General features: G+C 37.4%; 1 protein-coding gene and 1 non-coding gene across 5 annotated transcripts in view; both read right to left on the bottom strand.

The window, feature by feature from the left end:
• The window catches only part of ATP8A (ATPase phospholipid transporting 8A1), a 33,592-nt gene that overhangs the window by 7,641 nt on the left and 2,316 nt on the right, over positions 1-23,635 (bottom strand). Inside the window, exons 1-7 of one of the 4 annotated variants that reach the window (XM_089595346.1) lie at positions 15,665-15,798; positions 12,446-12,848; positions 1,977-2,212; positions 1,796-1,894; positions 1,072-1,711; positions 708-1,002; positions 39-633 (exon numbers count right to left, since the gene is read on the bottom strand). In XM_089595346.1, coding sequence (XP_089451472.1) covers positions 39-633; positions 708-1,002; positions 1,072-1,711; positions 1,796-1,894; positions 1,977-2,212; positions 12,446-12,848; positions 15,665-15,700 — 2,304 coding nt within the window. In that variant the 5' untranslated portion in view covers positions 15,701-15,798. Of the gene's footprint in view, positions 1-38; positions 634-707; positions 1,003-1,071; positions 1,712-1,795; positions 1,895-1,976; positions 2,213-2,692; positions 3,690-12,445; positions 12,849-15,664; positions 15,799-17,755; positions 17,823-23,635 lie in introns of those variants that run through there. The other 3 variants (XM_014351975.2, XM_014351976.2, XM_014351982.2) reach the window with 3 other exon arrangements.
• Positions 6,152-6,275, bottom strand: TRNAL-CAA (transfer RNA leucine (anticodon CAA)). Its single transcript has 2 exons — positions 6,238-6,275; positions 6,152-6,196 (listed from the first exon to the last, which is right to left on the bottom strand). It is a non-coding gene; the product is annotated as a tRNA-Leu (tRNA).

The raw sequence follows: 23,635 nt of genomic DNA on the forward strand, positions 1-23,635 counted from the left end.
TTTGAAAAAAAAAAAAACAAAACAAAAATCTCGCTAACGTTGTATCGTTCCTCGGGAATGTCAGCAGAAGCAAAACACAGCGTCCTGAGACCCTCGGAGGCGAAAGACTCCAAGTGCTGGAGCGTCGTCTCCCTGTAATTATCGAGTCCCAAACTGTCAGCTCGTTCCTCCTGGGACTCCTCGAGCAGCCTCTCGTACACAACGGAATCGGCGCCCTTGCAAAAAATCTTGATCCGCCCGTTCGGCATGCGCACGAGCACGGACATCCTCTTGCGCGCCGACGTAAATTCGATGACGTTCAATATCTCGTACCTCTCGCGTTCACCCAGCGCTTGGACCTCGACGTAATGCGGCGTCCGCGAGTCGAAGACGTAGCCAAACCTCTTGGCCCCGTCGACCAGTGCTCGCTCGTCCGGGGAAGCCGCGTGGTAGATGATGTTGTCGTCCACCTTCTCCGGTATGACAGTATGGCAGACCGACAGCATGACCATGAACTCGTGCAAGATAGCCGCTAACTTGGCTCGCTTGTTGTTCGAACTCTGAGGCGCGTTCTGGTTGCGACCTTGGATTATGTCCTGGATCAGCTCGCAGTCCACGTCACCGAGGTCACCCTCCATCGACTGTACCGGCAAACTGCAAGGAAATCAAGCATTTGCTTGAAACAACTTGTACGTACTTTTCTTGGATGTTATGGGACATTTACTCACTCGTACACCTTTCCTGCTATCGTGCAACGCTTGAACTCCATAACGTTGCGGGTGAGCGTGCCCGTTTTGTCGGTAAATACGTAGCTGACCATGCCAAGCTCCTCGTTCAAATTGCTCGTGCGCGCCATGGCCGGTGTGTTAGACTCGGCGTGGTACATCTCGATGTCCATGTTGATGAAGGTCGCCTGCACGTAGCGAACGACTTCCAAAGTCACTTGCAGCGATATGGGTATCAGATTGTTGAACAGGATGATGAAGGTCAGCAGGTTGAACAGGAAATTCTTGGCCTGCACCTCTGTTGAAAAGCAATGGCATTGTTGTACGAAAATTAAGAGTGTAATTAAAGGATTGTGTATAGGTGTACCGTCGAGACCCAGGTACCAGAGCCCGTTAATATTGGCATTGGTCCACAAAACGTTGAAAATGGCAAAGACGAGGCAGAGCATCAACAGTATGAAGAACAGCATGAGGATCTGGGTGTTAATGAGCCGATCGAGGGTCGAGCGTTTGAGGGGCGCGGTGGTCATGTTGTTCTGCATGAGTTTCGTGTCGTGTCCCGTGTAGATGACGACCCCGAACACCCAGCGCGTGTTGCGTAGCATGGCTCCGCGTAAAAGCAACTGGTCCGGGCCCAAGGGCACGCTGGGCTTGTTGGTCTCGCGGAGGATGCCATTGAATTCGTAGAGGTGGCGATTCGGGGGCTCGCACTGGATGTTGGCACGGAAACCCATGAGTTTGGCGGTGTCGAGGAGATCCGCGGTGTCCGGGTGTGCCTGGCGGATCTTGAGATTGGTCTCGCCGTCGAGGTTCGCCGTTTCGATGAACGACATCGACTGGGGCTCCGAGGACGACAGCAGGATCAGATCCGCCGGGAAAAAGTTGTTGTTGTGGACCTTGACGACGTCGCCGACCGTCACCAATTGCCACTGCACCCACTGCCAGCTACCGTCACGCAGAACCTCCACCTCGCGCTTGTTCGTTTCATCGTCTGCTCTGTGCCTTTTCTGTTGATACACGTTTTTTTTTTTTTTTTTTTGTTACTATTGAAAAATCAAATCGGGTTTGCTGTACGTGCCGTGTTTACTCACCACATCCTCGACTATCTCTTTGAGCGCCGACACGCTGAGAATGAAGATGAGGGGCACGAGGGTCGTCCATTTTCCAGTTGGCGAGACATCGGGTATTTGCTGTTGAAAATGAAAAAAAAAAACAAAAAAAAACTGTAATCTCCGATGGACAATAATGGATGAGGTTGCGCGGATCGCATACCTGCATGAGCGCGATGAAGAGAAAGAAGCAGTTGCTGTAGCGTCGAAACTGCTCGAAGAAGAAGGACGGCAGGAAGGACAGGACCGAGTACTTGGCCGTGGATATGTGGTTGTTTCGGTAGGTCGCCGGCTGGGGGGTGGCGTTGATGAAGACGACGCGCTCGTCCTGCTGATCTCCCGGATTGCCCGTCGACTGGTCAACCGATGAGCCGCCGTTTTCCGCTGCTCGACCAGTACCTGCGACAATTTTTTTTTTTTTTTTTTTAAAAAGGCTATGTGTATTAAGTTCGTCTGCATTTGTTTTTTGTAACCTCGACACTATAGGGATGCATTCAAAGCTTCGTAAATGTGTTAAAAGATCACAATTGTAGGTTTTTTTTCCATACTTTTCCTGGCTACTCGTATTTCATCGCATTTCTGGTTCATAGTACATTGATATTATTGTATATTCTTTAAACTGTACACGTGCAAAGTCAAAAAGTGGTGGTCCGCGCTTGGCAGACGTTATTTTTGTTACCAACAACATTTCTATCGTCTGTCAGTTTAACAGGTACTGGACAATAACTCGACAAATAAGCCACTACGCCATCGAAACCAAAGGAGCATCGAAACATTGAGTGAGTTTATGGTATAAAAAGTTTTATTTGTTAAAACAGCTGTAATAGGTATTAGAATCTTTTGGCACAACATTTGTGAGGTCACATGAAGAAAACTTACGGTTACGCGAGTAAACGTAGGCGTCGAGGCGCGCCCTCGTGGTACTCAGCCACCTGGCGAACTTCCTCCCGGAAAATTCCATCTCGGCATCCACTACTCGGTATGTTTATTTATTTGTTCACCCCTCGTTTGGTCGCAAACTCCTCTTCATCCTCACCACCATCGTTTCATCCTATACACTGCTTTCCATCGGCCTAAATGTGGCATACTTATTTTTGGCTTATCAACGTGAAAAAAAAGAAAACACCAACTACTTGAGAAGGAGTCTTTTTCTACACGCTGGTAAAAATGTGGATACAGGTGTGACGATGAATTACCGATGGATGTAAGTGTGGCATGACAATAACAAAGGTACATAACGCTCTCGGGTGCTGCTGAAGCTAGGATTGCTTTTTTTTTTTCAAAGTTACGAATGCAGCGTTCGAAGGATACATATTTACCACAACGTAAAAGGGAAGACAAAAAGTGACACACGCAACGTATAAAGTGTTGTATATTTCCGGAATCTGACACTTGTTCGTTCGCTCGTCAATTTTTTAACTTGGGAAGTTTCGTAACGAATGTTGCGTTTTTTCTCTACTCCTCCAATAAAAAAAACGTTTTCAATGACAAATATCCGGCGACGATGCCGTACTTGCAACTCCTATCTCTTCACGACAACTTTTACGGAACACAAATTTTAACGGCCATTAAATTATTCATCGAGCGTCGCTATTTTTTAAAATTGTTTTACTAATCGTAAATGCAAAACTTGCGAGAACTCACGCTTTTTTACTTTTTTGTAAACGCCTGCGAGGAGAATCGTCGGTTTTGAGGTGAATTTTAAAAATAGACATGTGTGCCGCAAAAAATAATCCGAATCATCCATGCGAGACAACGCAAAACACTATCATATTATTATAACGCACACAGACACTTTCGAGGACACTTTGGCGGAGCGCACGGAAAGTCAGAAATCAATAATATACGCGCACCTATGTTATTGCAACGCGAATATATATATATATAAAACATGTTTTTTAGCAGACGACAAAGTTATTGTACCTTTGACGTGTCGTCTGCAAGGACGATGTTGAAAAAAAAAATAATAAAATATCATGGTTTTCGTCGATTGGGGAGCGAGAAGGGGATGAAAAGAGGGTCAAGTTCTAACCCAAAATATATACACGTACTTATAAATAAAAAAAACGAGAGTTTGACACTACAGCGGCGACGGCGTGACGGCAACTGTTGAGCTCGACGTGATTGTGGTAGAGAGGAAACTTTGTGTAACAATATATAACTATACGCGCGCAGAAACAGACATATCAGACATACATGTATATATAGGATACGCGCCAACGCGTGTGGTATATATATGCGAGAAAAGAGACGCCACCACGCTAATCGATAAACCTCCCAAGGGCTAAAGAGCTTTTCTGCATTTATATTTTTTTATCTGGGTACAATTTTTTTTCTTTCTTTTTTTATTTTTAATTTCATACACACAATTTCGTTTGATTGTTGAGACAAATATTTTTACAGATGAGTGTCATAATTTGTCACGTCTCGAAACCGTGGTAACAATTACAGGAGAATAGGGTAATGCTTATTTTTAGCAGCACTAAAATGAAGGCTGCGTTTATTAAATGAATAGTGGAAAGGCCAAGGCGCGCGGAAACAAGAGGGAAATCAAATTCAATCATTTGTGCTTTGGGTGTGTTTTATGTGCTTACTGCGGTTATTTTTATTTATTTGTTTTTTTTTTTTTTTTTTTTTTATAAATATATACTCGTACTTGTATATATGCAGCTCATGAAGTTTCCCTAACACGTTTTAAAATCGTTCAAAAATATTATAAAAGCCGAAATAAAATTTTTTTATAATTTTTCTAGTTTTAGTCACATAAAATACATGAAAAATTTGAAAATATAGTGAAAATTATGAAACAACCCATTTCATTTATATTTAAAAACGTACTGTGTTCAACGTTTTTTTACCCTTTCAAAATCTTTTTTCTCATAAAAATAATGTATGATCAGTAACGTTTGGAATTGTTATTAAAAATATGCAATACAATTTAGATAACATATGTTAAGAATATTGCAATGAATTTATTTTAAACTAAATGAAATTGGAAAAATTAACCAACACGTCATCGACAAAAAATAAACTATTTACAGTCAACCAAATGATTAAAGTCATTAAGAACACTACTTTTTGATTACATTTATAACTTTGATACATAACCTCGAATTAATAAATGATCTCATGCACGAAAAATGCTGGAAACTCAGATAAACGTTTAACAAAACAATATTTCGGTTACACTAAAAAAAAAAAAAAAATTCAATAAACTTACTTTGATAAAATTTATTATCAATAACTAAGTGACCTTTACATTTTTACAATCTAATGCAGGCCAATCAATTAAAAAGAAAAACTCAGAGAGAGAAATCTAGCTTTTGCCTATAAAAAAAAAAAAAAAAAAAAAAAAAAAAAAAAATGTATTGTAGAAAAACACGAAAAACCCTCTAAAACAAAAAATTAGAAATTAGAGGAATATACGTCTATTCGTCAAACCCATACCCACACAAACAAACTCGTATTTGATAGCACAGTGTATTTTTTATCTTCGTCCAACTTTCGACACTATATTCGCCTTAAATGCGGTCGATAGTTTTAGCACACATGTCCAGTCCACTGAACGTATTATACGATGCAATGGGTAGCACTTGTACACATTTAAAAAGACGATAAGGAAAAAAAAAGGAAAATAAGCACCGAAAGCCACACCAACCGAGAGCATGTTAGTTCCGTACCTACTCCCCACAGAGATACTGAAACATCACCTTCTTCGTCGCACTATATGTATATAAGTATAGACGCGCAAACATTTCGCTTTTTCTTGGTCCCTTGGGTATATATAGTGGATCCTTGGGGTAGGAATAATATCATAGGTGCTATTATCATAAAGAAAAGAAGAAACGTAAAAAGAGATATTGGCATTTTTTTCCCTTTGCCATAGTCAAGGTGATAACTTTTTTTTTTCAATTACAAACGCAAAAATTAGAAGAAAAAAAAAAAAATTTATAGCAACGTCGTGTGTGTCCAAAGAATCATTCGAAACAATTTTGTTTGATAACGCTGTATTTTATTTTTGACTTATTATCATGTAGAATTAATTTTGAATCTTTTTTTTTTTTTTTGTTCTTACAAATTTCTGAAATACTTAGTGTTTATATAATGTAGATGGAACCATGAGACCGCAATGAATTTTTGTCAAGATGGAAAATTAAAAATACTTTTGGAATTTTTTATTATTGCCACTGATTCCTGATAGGCACTCGTTCAATTGATGCATACATAAAAATTTTTGTTTAAAAAAACAAAAAACAAAAAACTTTTGTTGCCAAAAAAATTTTTTTCAATAATAAAATATCGTATTAGTAAATAAAAAAATAAAATAAAAAAAAATATTGTCAGAAGTGGGATTCGAACCCACGCCCTCAGAGAGGACCAGAATTCCCAGATGACTCGGAGTGTAAGCCGAGAAGGCTATCTACCTTGAGTCTGGCGCCTTAGACCGCTCGGCCATCCTGACATTGGCTCAGCAATGGCTTAGAAGCACCTTATAACCGCAACAACTAATACATCTAATGATATTGAATTTTTATTTTAGATTCATCCATGTATACGTATAAAATTACCGTACAGCTAACATAATATGTACATATTATGATGTAGAGAATTATATGAAATAATTTTTTTTTTTTTTCAGAGTTATTGAATTGTTTGTTTAATTTAAAATATTTGCCGAGCGAACAAAATTTTTTTCATGAAAATAATAATCATAATACAATAATAACGCTGACAAAAATTACCATAGTAATAACTCGAAGAATAAACGTTTTCAATAAAATTAAAAGAAATATCCACCGAAATGATACAAACCTTACTTTTAAGCCAAGAATTTAATTATTACGGAAGCAAAGCGTTTTTAGTCATCGCTTGGTTTATTGCTAATGACAATTGCAAGACAAAGTTTTTCATTAACGAATTGCTGTAGACTGAAATAAAAATCAATTAAAATTAATTAAAAATGATTGATCACGATACGGGAGCTAAAATTTCAGAGCATATTAAAACATTTTAAATTTGGTTGTTTATCAATAATAAACAAACTTTTTTCAAACCATTCCATTAATTTTTTAGGTTTTAAAAATACCTACATCTTTTCAGATGTGAGAATTTGTAATAAATCCAACAGAAAAAAACTGTGATGAAAAAACACGGAGAATCTAAAAAATCTCCGCTTTCTTTTTTATACATAGATACGTCATCTGACGAGTATCAGTGCAAGCCAAATGGAACTATTATTGCACCACTTTTGAATGTGAAATTTTGAAAATTAAAAAAAAATGAAAAAATAAATGCAATTGAGGGGTTTAGAGTCGGGCTTGAGGCATTAGGAACCGAGGCATAAAAGGATGAAACGCAGACCTTCCTACTTATAAGCGGCAACGGCCACTTGGCTCTGTATTTGACAATCGAATTAGAAAACGAGCTAAGCACACCGAAGACTATACACATTGAATCATCTTCCGGTGGAGATAAGTGAGTCAGAGAGAAAGGAGGGAAGGGGTGAGAAATCGGTAAAAATGGAACAGATAACGGAACCTTTTCAAAATATAATCAATGGCACAATATTGTTGAACATACGAATGAAACAATTCAAACGAGGTAAAAATAAGGAGAAGTAGATGGAATGTACTGATAAAACAAAATTTGAAATTAAAAAACGATAGACGGTATGGAATGGACCAACGAATGGAACACACTACTGGAGGAAAATAAATGAATTGTAAATAATAGTAGTCGAGCAAGTAGAAAATATTATATACTGTAAGGAATAGCAACTAGACAATTCAGGCAAAAAAAAAAAAAAACTTAATAAGACGATGGAAAAAAAACGGGTTATTGTCAAGATGGCAATGGGAACAGGTGATAAAATGGAGGACAAAGTCTAGAAACATCAAAACTGAAAAGTTGAGGAATATCGTGCACGAGACACTCGACAGCACGAAGACAATTTACTTTTGCACACAAAGTATAAAGTACACGGAGGATTATTGTCCTAATAAAAGTCGATTCTTAAAATAGCGTCCTCGTTAATTAATGTGTTGTAACCAAAAAGTACGATGTATGACACAAACATTTCAAGTGCATGCAGCATCATAAAATTAAGGTGTATGTAAACGGTTATATTGCGTGCATACACTGCTAATCTCGATGTCACAATACATACACCAAAGTTTTCAGTGAACGCTCTTGCATTCACTGAAATTTCCAGTGTACGTTGAAGCGGTCACCCAAGTTGAGATTTTGTATCCATATACCATGATACAATGATACGTTAATAAAGTTATTGATACACGGCAAGTTTTTAGAAAGGGTTTGACTTTTCAATAAGTTGCAAGGTACAAAGTTTTAATGATGCGTTTGTGTAACCAGGAACGTTTGATACTCACAACCATATGATACGAGCCACATAACCTGTAAAGTGTCAACTTATAAATATCCTACACGGCACCTTAAGTTTCACCGAGATTTTGGATGCATCCTGCGTCGTACATCGAAAATCTCGGTGTACGCTGTGTCGTACATCGAGAATTTCGATGTACGATATATTTACACGCAAAGTGACCGTGAACACGCACCTTAATTTTTTGTTATCAGTGTACCTTAAAAATAACGTGTCATACATCATACTTTATTGTTCATACATGCTTATTGACGATGCTCTTTTATTGTTCATCGAAGTTTTCAGTGCTTGCATGTGAGAACAGTGATTATTTAGGACAATAATCCTCCGTGATATACATTGTTTTTTTATTTATTTCTTATGGATGGTAAACACAAAAAAACGTACAATTTACGCAGAATAAAAACAAAGGTTTGGATTATACATCAAATTTATTATCCCATGCACTTAAAAAAATGATCGAACAAGATTATAAAATTTTTCCTTGACGGCGGACCCCTCTGGACAAACAGGTCAAATTCCCATGGACTGGAAGCACGCGTAGTACATTTCCGAGGCCTTCTCCCTGAGCAGGGCCGCCTTGCACCTCTCGGCCAGCTTCAAGTACTCGACCATGTTGTCCGGCTTCAACCGGCCCACCAATATATCCTCGCACTTGTGGATCAGGTCCCACATGCCGTACTCGAAAGCCACGACCATCATGTCCTCGGCCACCGGCTCCACACCTGCCACATCACCCTCCACCGCGAACTTCACCAATTTGACCATCATCTCGTAATCCGTGTCCTTGACGGTCAACTCCAACGGGTCGTCCAGGTTCTTGCCGATCGTCAGGTACTCCATCATGAACGCCAACACCGCGCTCTTCCTACCCAACACGGCCGCTCTCACCGCGATCTCCCGATCCCCCACCAATATCCTCACGTCGTTCCACGCGGCGTTGTTGTTGCTGTTGTTGTTGTTGTTGTGGTTGTGGTCGCACATGTTATCGGTATCCTCGTCGTCGGGCCAAATCTCGCAAAAAATGTTGATGTCCTCGGATATTTGGCCACCGTAGTCCTCCCTGTGGAACTTGCCGACGAGCAGGGGCACGTTGGTCTCGAATATCTCCCCCTGCAGTCCCGACGTGCCCACGACCTTCTTCTTCTGTATGTCGAACACGGACACGCGTAGCCGGGCCTTCACGTCCGGCCCATCGTCCACGATACCCAGGAACACGGACACGCTGTCCTTGTCCTCGTTGGCGTGGAAAAAAAGCCGCCACACGTGGCGGTTGGTCAAAAAGTTGGGCGAGCTTATCACCAGCTCACCATCCTCGTAGCCGTAAGTCGGTATGTTGACGAACCAAAGGAAGGCCGGGTGACCCGCGCCGTTCACATCCACCACCGTGTTCTCGTTCTCCTCCTCGTGATCCGTCTCCTCCATGGTGCTCTACACCGAGATTCTCTCTCTCTATACACGTGTGCGCCCACCAAGTTGTGACGTGGATTTGTCCACGTATATTGTTATTCGGCGATTATATACCCCGAGGGCGCGAACGGCTCTTCACTTTGGCGGACTCGCGCTATTTGGTCTTGGATGGACGAAGCTCTCGGGTCACCAGTTGGAATAGCAGTAGGCAAACTGCTCCAAGTGGGTACGCTAGTTGAGTCGAAAAAAGAGAAATCAACGTCTCACTGGCCGTTGGGTCATTAGGGGAACTAATGAGATTTGATAACGGGCTCGCTCTTTGTCATCGCGCGTTTCACAATAATGCGATGGATTTTCGTTTTACTCAAGTCGAACTTTACACGTCGTATACAAGTATACTTTTTCTTTTTTTTTTTTTTTTTTTTTTTTTTTTTTCAATGCGTACATAATATACGCTTATCATCGTCGCAGCGTATTGTGATCTTTTAGTTTTTCGTATCGATTCTAACTGCACTCCTGTAATCCGTGTTCACGCGTATTGAAAGCGCTACTCATATATATACTTGATGACGAATCGTTTGACAAATCACTGTCTTTTGTTATACTTGGGTATGTCGTCAGTGGGGCGTTATTTTTAAAAACAATAACTTTCCCAACCCAAACGATATTTTCTCGCTGACAGCGCAAATATCCACCCTTTGATCGAACTTGGTCACGTTACCATAAGGTTGTAACATACCATAGGATTTAAATCGATGATACGGTGATAATTAAGGCACACAAATACACTATGAGCAAAAAAGTATTAATAAAATATTTTGTAATGGTCATTCGTTAAAATGTGGGCGATATTTCGTGTATACAAAAATTATTGCACATGGTCTGCCTATTTTTCAAACTTGGATCTAAACGGACACACTGGATGGGTACCTGTTATTAACCACATATTCAGTTTAAAGGAGAGGAAATTTACAAGAAATTTGTTGAATTTCAATCCTGAAATAAAATCGTAATACCGTTGCAATATGTAATTAATGGAGACTCTATTGTCTATAGTTATTTGTATAATATGTAAACCATCGTGAAATGAAAATAACTTTTACTTGGTAAGAGAGGAGTCCCTTCGGTAAAAGTAATATTTCGTGCACTAAAAGATATACACATATTATGAATAGAAACATTTTTTTCCAATCCGTCGTAGGTAGTGCCGGTTCGAAGACTTAGTTTAAAACCTATGTATATATATATATATATACTGTGCATAAATTTTGTCACAGGACACAAAAAACGGCATTTTTTAAGTGTCGCTTCTTCATTTTCTACCAACTTGTACAAAAATTGTTTTTTTTTTTTCAATTTTGACGACATAGTACAACTTTTAAGAAAACATACATACTCGCTAAAAAGTTTATTTTTTGACGGTGTATTCCTTAAGCGTGAAAATTACACCAAAAGCTTTCGAAGTAAAAATGTAACTTCTCACAACTAAACAATACAATATACAGCGACCTGAAAGCTCGATCGTATAGTAATGCATTTCTCGCAAGCTCAAATAACCGATCGAGTAAGCCAGCTTATACTCGTCGGTCGGCAATGTAGACTTTCGAATGGGTTGCATGATAAATGATAATAGACAAAACTCATCGATACAAATCCTACACGCGCTTTACCTATACCTTCCAACGTCGAGCTTTCACAGAAGGCCAAGGCCGTCACCCCAACTTCGATCTGTTTACCCATCATCACCCTTACAATACTGTAGCTTTGAGTGCTTAAATATTATGGGATATTGTATAAAAAATTAGTGTAAAATTATACATTTACAACATATTTTTTACAACGCAACCGACCACACAAGGGAGCATATATCGGTAAATAAATCGATTGGGAGAGTGCACTTACTACCCTTTGTCACACATGTACTATGCGTAATTGACTCGTGTTGCAAACAGGGGGTTAAACATAAAAGTTGTCTCAAAAAGCATACAATTGTGATCTAATATTTTTCACATTCACATGACTCACGATGCGTTTTATATATTGTTGCACTGTTGAAGAAGCCAGTAACCTTTTTTTATCGCTACTTACTTTTTTTTATCAACAGTAGCACAACGAACCACATAAATGATAAACAGATCTTTTTTTTTTTTTCAAAACTATAACTTTATTGATGATTCAGAAAAAAAAAAGTTACCCAAAAACATTAGCTAATAAAACGTCACGTGCAATGTATACTGGCACAACAAGCCGACGGGCTGCGCATTCTTCGAGTCGCATTAAAAAAGACTGCAAAAACCTCCAAAATAATTCATTCGGACTCTTTATCGAGGATTCCAAAATGTGTATCGCTTAGAGTCATTAAAAAAGACTGCAACAGTCATTCAAAGTCTTTAAAAGACTACATTAGTCTTACAAAGACTAGTTTTGTTTACCTATACTTCAAGAGTGCGTATCGCTTAAGACCGTTTAAGACTACTGCAAAAGCCATTCAAAGTCTTCAAAAGACTGCCAAAGTTCTCGAAAAGACTTTTAACTCTCTACCGAGACTTGAAGAGTGCGCATCGCTTCAAGCCATTCAAAGTCTTTAAAAGACTGCAATATTCTCAAAAACACTTCATCTGAGACTTTGAGAGTGCGCATCGCTCCAAGTAATTAAAAAACCTTCAAGCCTTTAAAAGACTGCAAAAGGTCTCGAAAAGACTTCGAGCTCTCAACCGAGACTTCAAGAGTGCGCGCAGCCCCTCGCAACGAGCAACAAAAGTGGAAGCTTGGAGAGATGATGAGAGTATATAATTATATTATCATGGTAAAATGGGTACCTGAAGTAGGCGACCGAACGTCCGCGGCCTCGGTGAGTTCGATGTGCTGCAAGTCGCCCTTGTTTTTGCGCTGCCGAAACGAAGCCGATGACGCCGAGCGTTTGTGGGTGGCAAAGGGCCCGAGCCGCAAGTGGATAGCGTCAACGTTGTCGACGGCCCCGAGATCGATGGGACTGCCGACTATGTAAGGCCCCTCGCTCGACGGCCGGGGCTCGCCGTTGCGGTGGTGCGACCTGTCGCCCAATTGCTGGACGGCCTCGTCCATGTGGGGAATCGAGGAGAGGTCCGGCGGCGTGAACGGCCGCATGGGTAACGGGCTAGTGGTGGCTGCATTGTTGTTGGCACTCGGCCGCTGCTGGTGGTCCCTTCCACGTGACGACGACCGCATCTCCGGGGCCGGGGCCTGTTGGGTCACAGTCGTTACTTTTTTTTTTTTTTTTTTTTTTTCATTAGGTACCGTTGTGTTTCCATCATTTTTCGAGGAAGAGACAAAAAACACTTTTTCCTTCCAACAGTTTTCATGTACATCGTTTATACGCGCTTCAAAAATGTATATGCTTTACATTAACGTGATTTTTTTTTAGTTAATACAGCTGAGTGAAAATTCTGGAAAAATCACGGTAATCACGGAAATGAAAAATTTTCTTTGATCCAGTACCAAATAATATGTACGAGTTTCAAAAGCTTTCGTTTTTACGGCATAATGACTGGTGGTTAAAAGTCATGATAAATTTATTTTAATTTTTTTTATCTTAGTTGCCATATATTTGCGTGTCACAATGATATTCAAGGAGTGATATATAATAAAACCATACAAAAATATAGTATATAGTATATAAAAGAAATAGCAGTTCCTTTACATTTTGCCATTTTTATTGGGTTCTCGATGCTATAAGTTTGCACTTTATAGGTATAATACATACATACGTATAACATCGATGATAAAAACATGTTAGTCTTGCGCGCGCGGACAGACCGCATTATAATTTAAACACCTACCCGTGATTAAAATCGATCGGAGAGAAAAAGGAACCTTTTTTTTTTTTTTTTTTTTTTTTTTTTAGTAAAAAAATTATTGAAACAAGTATATGTGTTGTATGCATGCAAAGAGTCAAAAGTCGTAAAATTGTTTTTTTTTTTTTTTTTTTTTAAATAAAATAATAGTGTGGAGTGCATTTTAGTTTGACGTTCATTGTTTTTACTTTTTTCAGGGGAGGATTGTTATGATAAGTGTACGACGTGTTTAGTTATATTCTCGACAAATAAAAAATTATTTAGTTTATTAATTTTACGATAAAATAAAATTTCAGAAAGTTTAAGCTAGATTTATCAAGAGATTTAGAAATGGTGCAACTTTTACGAAACATACAAAATAAAAATATTTTTTTAGACTGTTACATAGTTCAAGAAACTTGTGAAGAACCAAGATCAAATCGTTTAAATAATTTATTAGCTACGTCAAAATAATCATATTGATTTTCAGTGAGGTAACGTTAGTGATTCAAAAATGACATGACGAAGGAAATTCAACATTTTTGAAATAAAAATATCTTTTCAAACGTTTCTTGTCCATCAACTGACACTTTATGTTTCTATGATGCTTTTTATATTGAAAAAAAAAAAAAAAAAAAAAAAAAATTAAATAAATAAATATCGCACACCTGAATTCTTCGTCATGACAAGATCATTATTTAATCATAACTCAAGCAAATTTATTTATATTATAATATATGATTCGATCGTCGAGTGATATTATTCCTATTGAAAAGTAAGTGTTGTAAAAAACAGTCGAAAAAACAGTATGTACTTTTAAATAAAAATTAAAGAGTATCGCTACTCTTTTTTTTCTTAACAATGATTGATCAAGCACAATTTGTCTCGTATATGTAAGTAAGTATATATACTCCGCATTGTGGTCGCGATCATAATTACGGCAGCTACACTTATTTTAAATTAAAAACCACCGAAAGCCGATGGTTCAGATGAAACAGATCGATAACCCAATCACGTGAGCATTTCAAATAAGTGTACATTATGGACGATATACGTGTGTAGACGAGTGGCATCACCATAGCCGACTTGCATTAAATATACTTATCAGTATATAGGTGTATGTATGTACAGGGTCAAATGTCTACCTAATTAGGACGAATTTCTCTTTCCCTATTATACACACGTTGCGCATCATCGTGATGTTCTCTCCCCATATATATATATATAGAGCCGTGCATCGTATATTATATTATTATAAGCAGTTAACTGAGAGAAAAGAAAGAATTGAGGTTGCGCGCATGAGTGCAGGGGAGGAAGCAAGTAGGTATATATTATACAGCCGCGAAAATCTCTTGTATTCGGAGAGCGAACGCCGGCCGGCTTAATAAGTACATATAGGTGTGCAAGCGCACAATAGCGCCGAGAGAGAGAGGACGGTACGCGTTGTTATTTATTGTTTAGCGCGTTATGTAATAACGTGCGTGTGTTAATTGTATGACGAAGCACGCACGCACCTGATGTGCAAAGGGAGAGCGTGATTCTTGTTTTTTCTTTTTTTTTCCTTTTCAAGATTTCATGCTCCTACGCGCGAGTGTATAATATTATGTGGTGTTAAGCGTCGAGTGTATAGGTATGTATATAGGTAAGCGTTGTTACTGGGATGTATATTTTTTTTTTTTTTTACAATAAAAGAAATAATAATACTTCTCCAACTAACGGTGATTCTTCAAATTTGCTTTTTTTCTCAAAGTGTTTTCAAAACATAATCAAGAATACAGCCATTTACGAGGTTAAATGAATCTCAGAGTACTTAAACTCTTTATCTAAATGTATATAAACGGGAACCCAGCACTGATCTAAAGTATTATTCTCTTTTATTACTGTGTTGTTATACAAGAGCAAATTGGGTCACTCGGAGTCAGTGAACCGTTTCATAAATTGATCAACGGTAAATATTTGCCGAAAAATTAAATTTCATTGCATTCGATCAAGAGAGTATACGAACACCCACACGACATTTACCTCCTTCAAACAAATCTTTCGTATATGTATATAGTTTTAAATTGACCCGCCCGTATGTATTATTTTTTTTTTTTTTTATATTTATAAGCCAATGAAAAAGCCCCGCGTGTCACCTGATGAGCGTCATACTTTTATTTTACTTCTTTTTACTTTTACTTATATTTCGAGATATATTATGTCGTTGTCGACAAAAGCACGTCTTACCCCGTGATCCGGAAAAGTACCGTAATTGTCACTCATAGTCGAATCTTTGCTGACATTGATTATTCACAGCGTAAAACCACACCGCACTTTTAAGTCATCAATGACTTTGCAACATAAAACCTCAGTCGTTTAAACAAACCCGCAGCGAGTGACTACGAAATTTTTTATAAAAAGTAAAAAGAAAAAAAAAAAGATAATATAGCACGGCTATCGTATACGAGAAACCAGCGCGTGCGAGTTGACAAGTCGTCGACTCGCGCACCGTTGGGTGATTGATGAACAACTGTTTCCTTTGCTTTAACTCTCGAAAACACAGATAACATCGCTTATCCGTATCTACCTCTGAATCATTATGTATTTCTCATGCGTATTATTGGTATATATATCCGTTTCTCTCCAAGACATGAGGAGGTAATCGAATTTAAGAAAATTCCTCGAGTGACGTGGACAATAATACACACGCTCATTTTCCTTGGCAGCTTTATGGACGTTTTAACGAGTCTCGGTGACGCGTCTCAATACAGCCGTATTCGCGCGTGTACTAATCTATATGTTGTGTACACCTGTAAGTGAAAATTGCCGTGCACTCCTAAATTTAACGAGGCGGTGTAGGACTATCGGCGAGAGATAACGTTATCGACCCGCGGGATATAAAAACAATGAAGAGAATTGAAAAAAAAAAAAAAAAAAAAAAATTGAATATATAGGTGCAGTGAAGTAATACATGCCTTTGGCGCACAGAGAGTCGACATTGAAAAGGAGAAAATAACACGGTGGTAGTCCAACGAGTGGACAAACAATGAGCGCGACACACGCGTCCAAGGTGAAAGCCTGCAGGTGAGCTTTTATCTGAGCGTATGTGCGCGCTCGCGTGAGCGAAAGCACCAAATCGCTCTCGACATCTCGGCAAAGCTTCCTGCGCCTTTTTTTTTCTTCCAATCACACAGTGAAACCATTTCTATTTTCTTTTTTTTTTTTTTTTTTTTTTTTTTTTTTCATCGTAAACTTGCACATCAATTCTTTGAATGAATCTCATTCTCGTGCGAGGATCAAATCATATACGATTGGAAATAAATTTGTTTACTGTTAAAGTTGCGAGGGGTGGTGTGTGCGAGAAATTTGTGAGGAGAGAAAAAAAAAATTGGTTTCTCGCGTGTAACGACTCGGAGAGAGTATGTAGGCGCGCAAGAATTCGGACGAAAATAAGTTCCAACGGCAGTCTGGACGGCTATACGCTCGCGACTGACCGAATTTTCCGATTCTCGCGTTAACGAGAGAAGTAAACGGATCAACGTGTACTGCACGAACTACACGTGCTTAACTCTTTCGTTGGGAGAGGCTTTTCGGCTGTGGCGCGGATAAATGTTTTTCCACGCCCCGTGGTGCGTTCTAATATTAGATGCGATAAGGGCACAATTATATTCCGTTGGATTTTCAAGTATAATTAAAAACATTTTCTTTTTCTTTTTTCGTGAATAAAGTGGGTATTTTTTTTATTATTAATTATATGAGTGAAAAATGCTTGGACTCTTTATTTTCCTCTTTCAATTTGTAGTGCATTGTTTTTTTTTTTGGGGGAAAAAAATTTCGTCAAGCAGTGTGTTGTAAGTATCAACTGAAAAAAAAAAATTTTTGTTTTTGCAAAAATTCAGCAAATAAAGACTGCCCAAGTCTGAAGATAAGAGATGGAAAATACAAATCGTGACTTTGACGCGAAATGTGTGTTTCAGTGGAAAAGTTTCATTGATTATTTTTGTACTTTCTCAACGCAGCCTTTACAAATAGATCGTCGCGTTGATATCAACTTGGCCGAATTTTCACAATTTTATGAAAATTATTTTTCGTAACGTGCCATAGTAAAGCTTCATGACAAAGTGCGTGTAAATATTGTAAAAAAGATAGCTTTGTATACGTTACAAGCGTCGACACGAAATATTTTTGGTATGGGCACGTGTTCGCGCACTTTTCCGTCAACCAGACGTTTAAAAATCACCGTAAACAAATTTATTTTTGCACAGAAAAAAAAAAAAAAAAAAAAAGTGTATCTTCCGTGTGAACCATGGCACACAGAGTCAAGGATGTGTCACTTACGACGGCGACCCGCATCACGCGGTCCCGAAATGCTGACCACCGCTTGTTCCAACCCTCCGCCGCGGCATGACCATGCACACTAGGATTATTGAAAAGAGAAAAAATAAAAATAAAAATAAAAGGGAAGGAGCGGTGTGTCCGATGCTAACCCAACGGCGGCACTGTCGCCACTGATGTATACTAGCGTGGAGCGACGAAGACGACGGTACAAAATCGACGCGAAGGCCCCCATATCGCGATCGGAAAACCTCTGTGTGGCTACGTGCTTTTTAGTTTTTTTTTTTTTTTTTTTTTTTCTTCAGCTCTGCCGTGAAAGTTTACACGGAGCCACCTTTGTTTGTTTGCTCATTATCGCGGAAAATCGGCGAACGCCAGCCTTCACTTCGGTGTTTTTTTTTTTTCGCTGCTTTGGAAATTGTTCTTTTTTTTTTCTTTTTCTGAAACTATTAAAAAAAAAGATCGATATTTACTGGCTAAGCGATCGATACCGAGGGTGGGTTGAAAAAACGATGACAAGTGTGCCGTGCACATAGAAGCTTATCAGTGCGCCCTTGAGCCAGTGCTGTACGCGTCAGTGCTGTTATCGCGGGGTTTTGACAGTTTCTTCGATTAGTGAGTGAATTTTTTTGTTAAAATGACGCTCTAATTTTTATGTCGGACGAAAAAAAAGATTGAATTTAAGAAGCTTGACTCTCGTCGATGTAATTTTTTTTTTTTTTTTCACTGGGTAATATAGTTTATTATCATAATAACATTCACATGGTTATCTTGGATGAAATAAAAAAATTAGAAATTTATTATACTTTGTTACTAAAATGACGTACAAAAGTATTCGTAATTTTATACAGGGAAGCATTTGTCCATTTAAATTAATATAAAAGAAAATACAACACTTCAAAAAAATCAAGCGTCAAAAATAACATTTATGCGACACTTTAACAGCACAATGGAATATGCGGCTATGAAAAATCTATTTGTGTAACATTTTTAACCGCTTTTTATAAAAACCTTCTTTTTTAATCAGAATTTAAAAAAAAAGATTTTTTAATGAATTGTTCTAAGGATAATAATAGGCATCAGTTTATTTACCTCAGATTTCTGTATGAATACCAATTTAATTTTCTTCATGTTTTTAAATTATCTTTAACACCTCAACAATATTACGAGTTTCAACGTACAATGCTAAAAAAACAATAATAATAATAGTTTTTGGAGGGTATTCAATTACTTGTACCAAAATATAACGAAATTCGTATAACCGACTAAAAAAAAGAAACAACTACGAATGCTATAAAAAAAAAGCAGCAAAGACGTACGTAAGGATTTGTAGGACGGACTTCATGGAATTCCTAAACAGATTCTCGTATACCTGTACGAGTCGATCATAAAATCGTAATCTGCAATGTTCCTCTGAAAGCTTCGTGATCAAATTAACTCCATCGATTCTGCGAAAGAAAAATGAGTGAATCACTTCTGCGCATTGGCTTTCTTTTCGTTGCAATTATTATTCGATGCGTGTTTTGTTGCAACTCTATTAGGGGGAGAATTCCTTATGACACGTATGAAAATAAAATAATAATAATAACACGCGAAAACTCATTGCTCCACATTGGTTATTGTGTATAGGTATTATATACATGTGCACGAGTTTTACGAGCCCCAGAGTTGTGAAAAAAAAAATAAGGGAGAGGTTGCGCAAAGTTAGTCGCTCCCCGGTGACGAGCTTTATGTGCTCTTTGACAAGAGAAAAAATAATTACGTTGTCGAACGGCCGGTATTTCCAGCATTTTTTGCACAAACTCTCCTCCGTCATATTTTTGCATTTATTTTTGAAGAATTTTTTTTTCCTCCGCATTAATCATAATTGATGGCAGAGTATAATGAAATACATGAAAATTGTGAGGGGGAGTTCCCTGGTGGCTCGTTATTTCGAGCTCCGGTCTTATACAGATATGAGAATTAACCCACGGCAATGAAAGATACTTTTTTATTTGACTGTGAAAAAATGGTTAAAAATAGTTTCTACGTTATTGTGGGTTAAATGGTTACACAATGACCAAATAAGAGTAAGCCTTACTATTAGTTTGATTACGTGTCCCTAAATTATTTACTGGCCTCATCGACCAAATTCTTGTTTGACACTCAGTGGGGACAAATTTTTTGAGCGCAGTATTGAGAGATGAGCACAATTATTTCATGGATTTTTTTAAGCATCTTAAAACAAAGTGTTTTATCATGCTAATAGAATTTTTATTTATCACTATTTACAATACAAGAAGAAAAAAATCAAAAAAAGAATCTTTTTTTTTCTAAAAAATAGGTGAAAATTTTATTGGTAAAGTATTTTAAACAATAGATTTTAATATGTTCAAAGAAAATTTTTGTTCCTTAACAAAGTGTATTTTTTTGCTGAGATGATTTTTTTATTCAACACAATATTGAGAAAAATCTTTTCTTTCTGACAGACAAGTGCAATTTATTTTTATAAATTGAACTTCACGTGTCAAGTATTTTAAATAAAATATTTAAATATTTTTTCAAATACTTTGACTGTTTTTTTCAGCTAAACTGTATTTTTTATTGTTGTGCACTGTATTACAAATAGTACTTATATAAAAAAATTGTTTAAACATAAACGATACAGTATACTTTTAGTAAAAAAAAAAAAAAAAAAAAAACAAAAATGAAAAACTATTAGTGCCCCAGTCTGATAGTCTTACTTTACGCCTAATGCGTTCGTGCGTATACGTTCGCAGACAATTACACAAATGCCGTTTTCCTACGAAAAAAAAAAAAAAAAAAAAAAAAAAAAAAAGAGGCGACCTATTGAATAACCAATACTCGCCAAAATTTACAACCCCACGTAATAAAGGCAAAATAAACCGAGAGTAGCACCCACTGAGCGACGCGGCAAAAATCTCGAGCAGACAGTAAAGGAAAAAAAAAAAAAAAAAGGCAGTCTTTGTATGTCGTACAACACACAGTGTCAGCTCGCGTGAGAAACGCGACGCCAGCCGCGCCTCTACACACACGCCAATATTACATCCCACACCTCGCGGTTATTGTCGCGCTCTCTCCTCTCCCGCGTCGTGGTTTGGATTATTAATGGGGCAAAGAGACTATACACATGTACATATATATACCTTATACGCCGTCACGTGTCAGTCACGCTCCTCAATTTTACCGAAATTAATTTCTTTTTTCCCCCTTCCTCCCCTCTCTTGTCTTCACCGTCACCGTCAACCTATACAGTATATTAATTTTTGTTACTCATCCTCGTGTAAATATATACACTTACGCGAAGTCAAAGGAAGCTTTTAACGGGGAAAAAGGAGCCCCCCCCCCCCTCCTCATCCGGACAAACATAAAAGTATACAAAGCCTCCATCCCCGACAATAAAGTGATTCCATACCGATATCTTTCTTGTCTTATCTAACGGGGCTGATGTACAAAGTTGGGGCTACACACACCCTGAGATCGCGTGCGTTGACCATTTAGTATATAATACGGGATATGTACGGGATACTCAAGGTATTTGGGTCGCTTTTTGGGCTGAATTAATTTGGACGGAGATTATACGTTGAGTGTATTTTATACGCGTAACCGTGTGGGGATGAGATTCTCCTTGTTTTTATGGGAACAAATGAGAGAAAGTACAGTACCCGCGTATATATTTTCGAACAGCTTGAAAACATTTTTTAATTTAATTGCTTTCGAGTCACTTGGTATATGGACGCTAAAAGATAAGCTTATCTAATTTAATTTGCGAGTGTGTAATTATTACAAATGTATAAGGAAAATAATGTAATGTATTTATATAGGTGTACCATTGTGGAATATATCATCGGACTCGGGCAAGATTATTTCATGGATTTTCAAACGTTTTGAGAAATAAATTTTTTTTTTTTTTTTTCCTTAATACAGCAGCTTTTTTTGGCTGAAAATATTTTGTATTTATCATTATTCAAAGTAGAATATTAAGAAAAATTGTTTCTGGTGGATAATCGCAATACATTGACTATTTTTTATTTATTTTATTCAAATTTTAATGCATTTGTTGTGTCCTCCTCTAAGTTCAATACTTATTCTTGAATTCAGAATAATCGAAAACTTAAAATCGTTATAATATCTCCGTAAATAATGCAGATATAGCGAAAAGGACGATATTCCGTGATCATGAGAATAGAAAAAAAAAGTTTTCCAAGCTATAGGACTTTAGCCACTTGAAACGATTAAATAATAATAATATATACTTCAATATCTTTTAGATCAGCTTATTATACCACAAAGAGCCCGAAAAAAGTACCATGTCAAAAGTATCGATGAAAAAAAAATTATATTTAGCTTAAACAATGCGTTATACTTTTAGCAAAAAAATGTATTTTCAAGAAAATTGAAAAAGTATCTGTACCCAAGTTAGCATCTTCCCGTATGTTTCTATAAAATGTGATCAACTTCGTGTTCGTAAGTATACGGTTACTTTTTCCTTGGTGGATGAGAGAAAAACCATCAAAAGCTACGCCGACAATGTTTCAATATGGTTACAATGAGTCAGTGTTTGCGAAGCAGATATGCGTATACGTGTACGTGATAGCGACTAACGTTCGTTTTGTACTGTATATATAGACTCATTGTATCGAGTATCAGCAGCGTCATCGTTTATCCTGACGTTCTGACCCTAATATTTTTTTCAGTGTCTACATGGGTTATTTTTTTGCAAAATAATTTTTTGTTTCTTTTTCATGAGTTCAATGGGCATTTTTTAATTAAACATCTAGAAAAACTGCATTTGTGACGTTAGAGATTTACCAATATACCCAACGAATAAAAAAAAAATTAAAATTTGCAAAAAAATGTATACGGTTATAGCGATGATTGTTTATTTTATCTTAAGGTAGTCAGTAGTCCTAAGAAGATGTAAAAAAAAAATGGGATTACAAAAAGACTTTTTTTATTTCCAGCGTCAGAGTGTTGGCCCCTTGACCCTGTGTACGTAAGTAATTGTACCACGATGTACTAGAATGTCGTGGACTAGTTTGGAAACATTGTTTTTTAATCTCATAGTGTACGAGAGAAACTCATCAAGGCCTGCGAAATAGTATTATTGTAATATATTTCTTGTTTTCTTATTTTATACCATTTATGTATTTATTTTTTCGACTTTCTGCCAAATAATTTAGAAATGGTTATGTATATGAAATACCCGTGGAGCATTTGATGTAAAAACAGGGGTTTTCAAATGTTCAAATTGAATATAACTCTTTGTGATTAAATTTTTCAAAAGTTTTTTTTTTTCATTTGGAAAGCCGATTTTGGGAAATTCCGTTTCAGCCATTTTCGCCAATTAAATATTTGAAAAGAGTTCTTTTTGCTTATTTGAACAGCTGATTTTTGAAAATTCCCTTTCAGCCGTTTTGTCTAATTAAATTTTTCAAAAGAGACAAATTCATCAAAATCTACAAAAGTGAAATCGAGTCCTGCACGACTGTACTACGTCACAATCCACTTATTGCTCATTTTAATGAGGTATACCATCAAAGAAGATTCAAACAAATGAAAGCCTCTGCTATCAAATCAAAAACAGTACAATCAAGAAAATAAAACCTTTCATAAACTTGTAATTGGAAAAGCAATCATCACAGCAACTCCACCTTTCCAAGCGTTCCTTATATAAATTGATAACGTGACGATCCTTCATTAAGGTATACGTACTCGTCGTAAACCCAACGTTTAATCCTTTTTTCGTCCCTCACGCACACCATGTCAATTTATAGTTACGCTGAATGTAACGGTCTATAGGCTATAAATGTAGGTAATATCGGTTAGTTGACTGCATACGAAATAAATGTATAGCACGTGTGTGAGTATAATTACTTTAAA

Source organism: Copidosoma floridanum, unplaced genomic scaffold, assembly GCF_036245765.1.
Source record: "Copidosoma floridanum isolate Cflo_tuat_1 unplaced genomic scaffold, Cflo_Japanese_pri ptg000025l, whole genome shotgun sequence".
Classification (NCBI taxonomy): Eukaryota; Metazoa; Arthropoda; class Insecta; order Hymenoptera; family Encyrtidae; genus Copidosoma; species Copidosoma floridanum.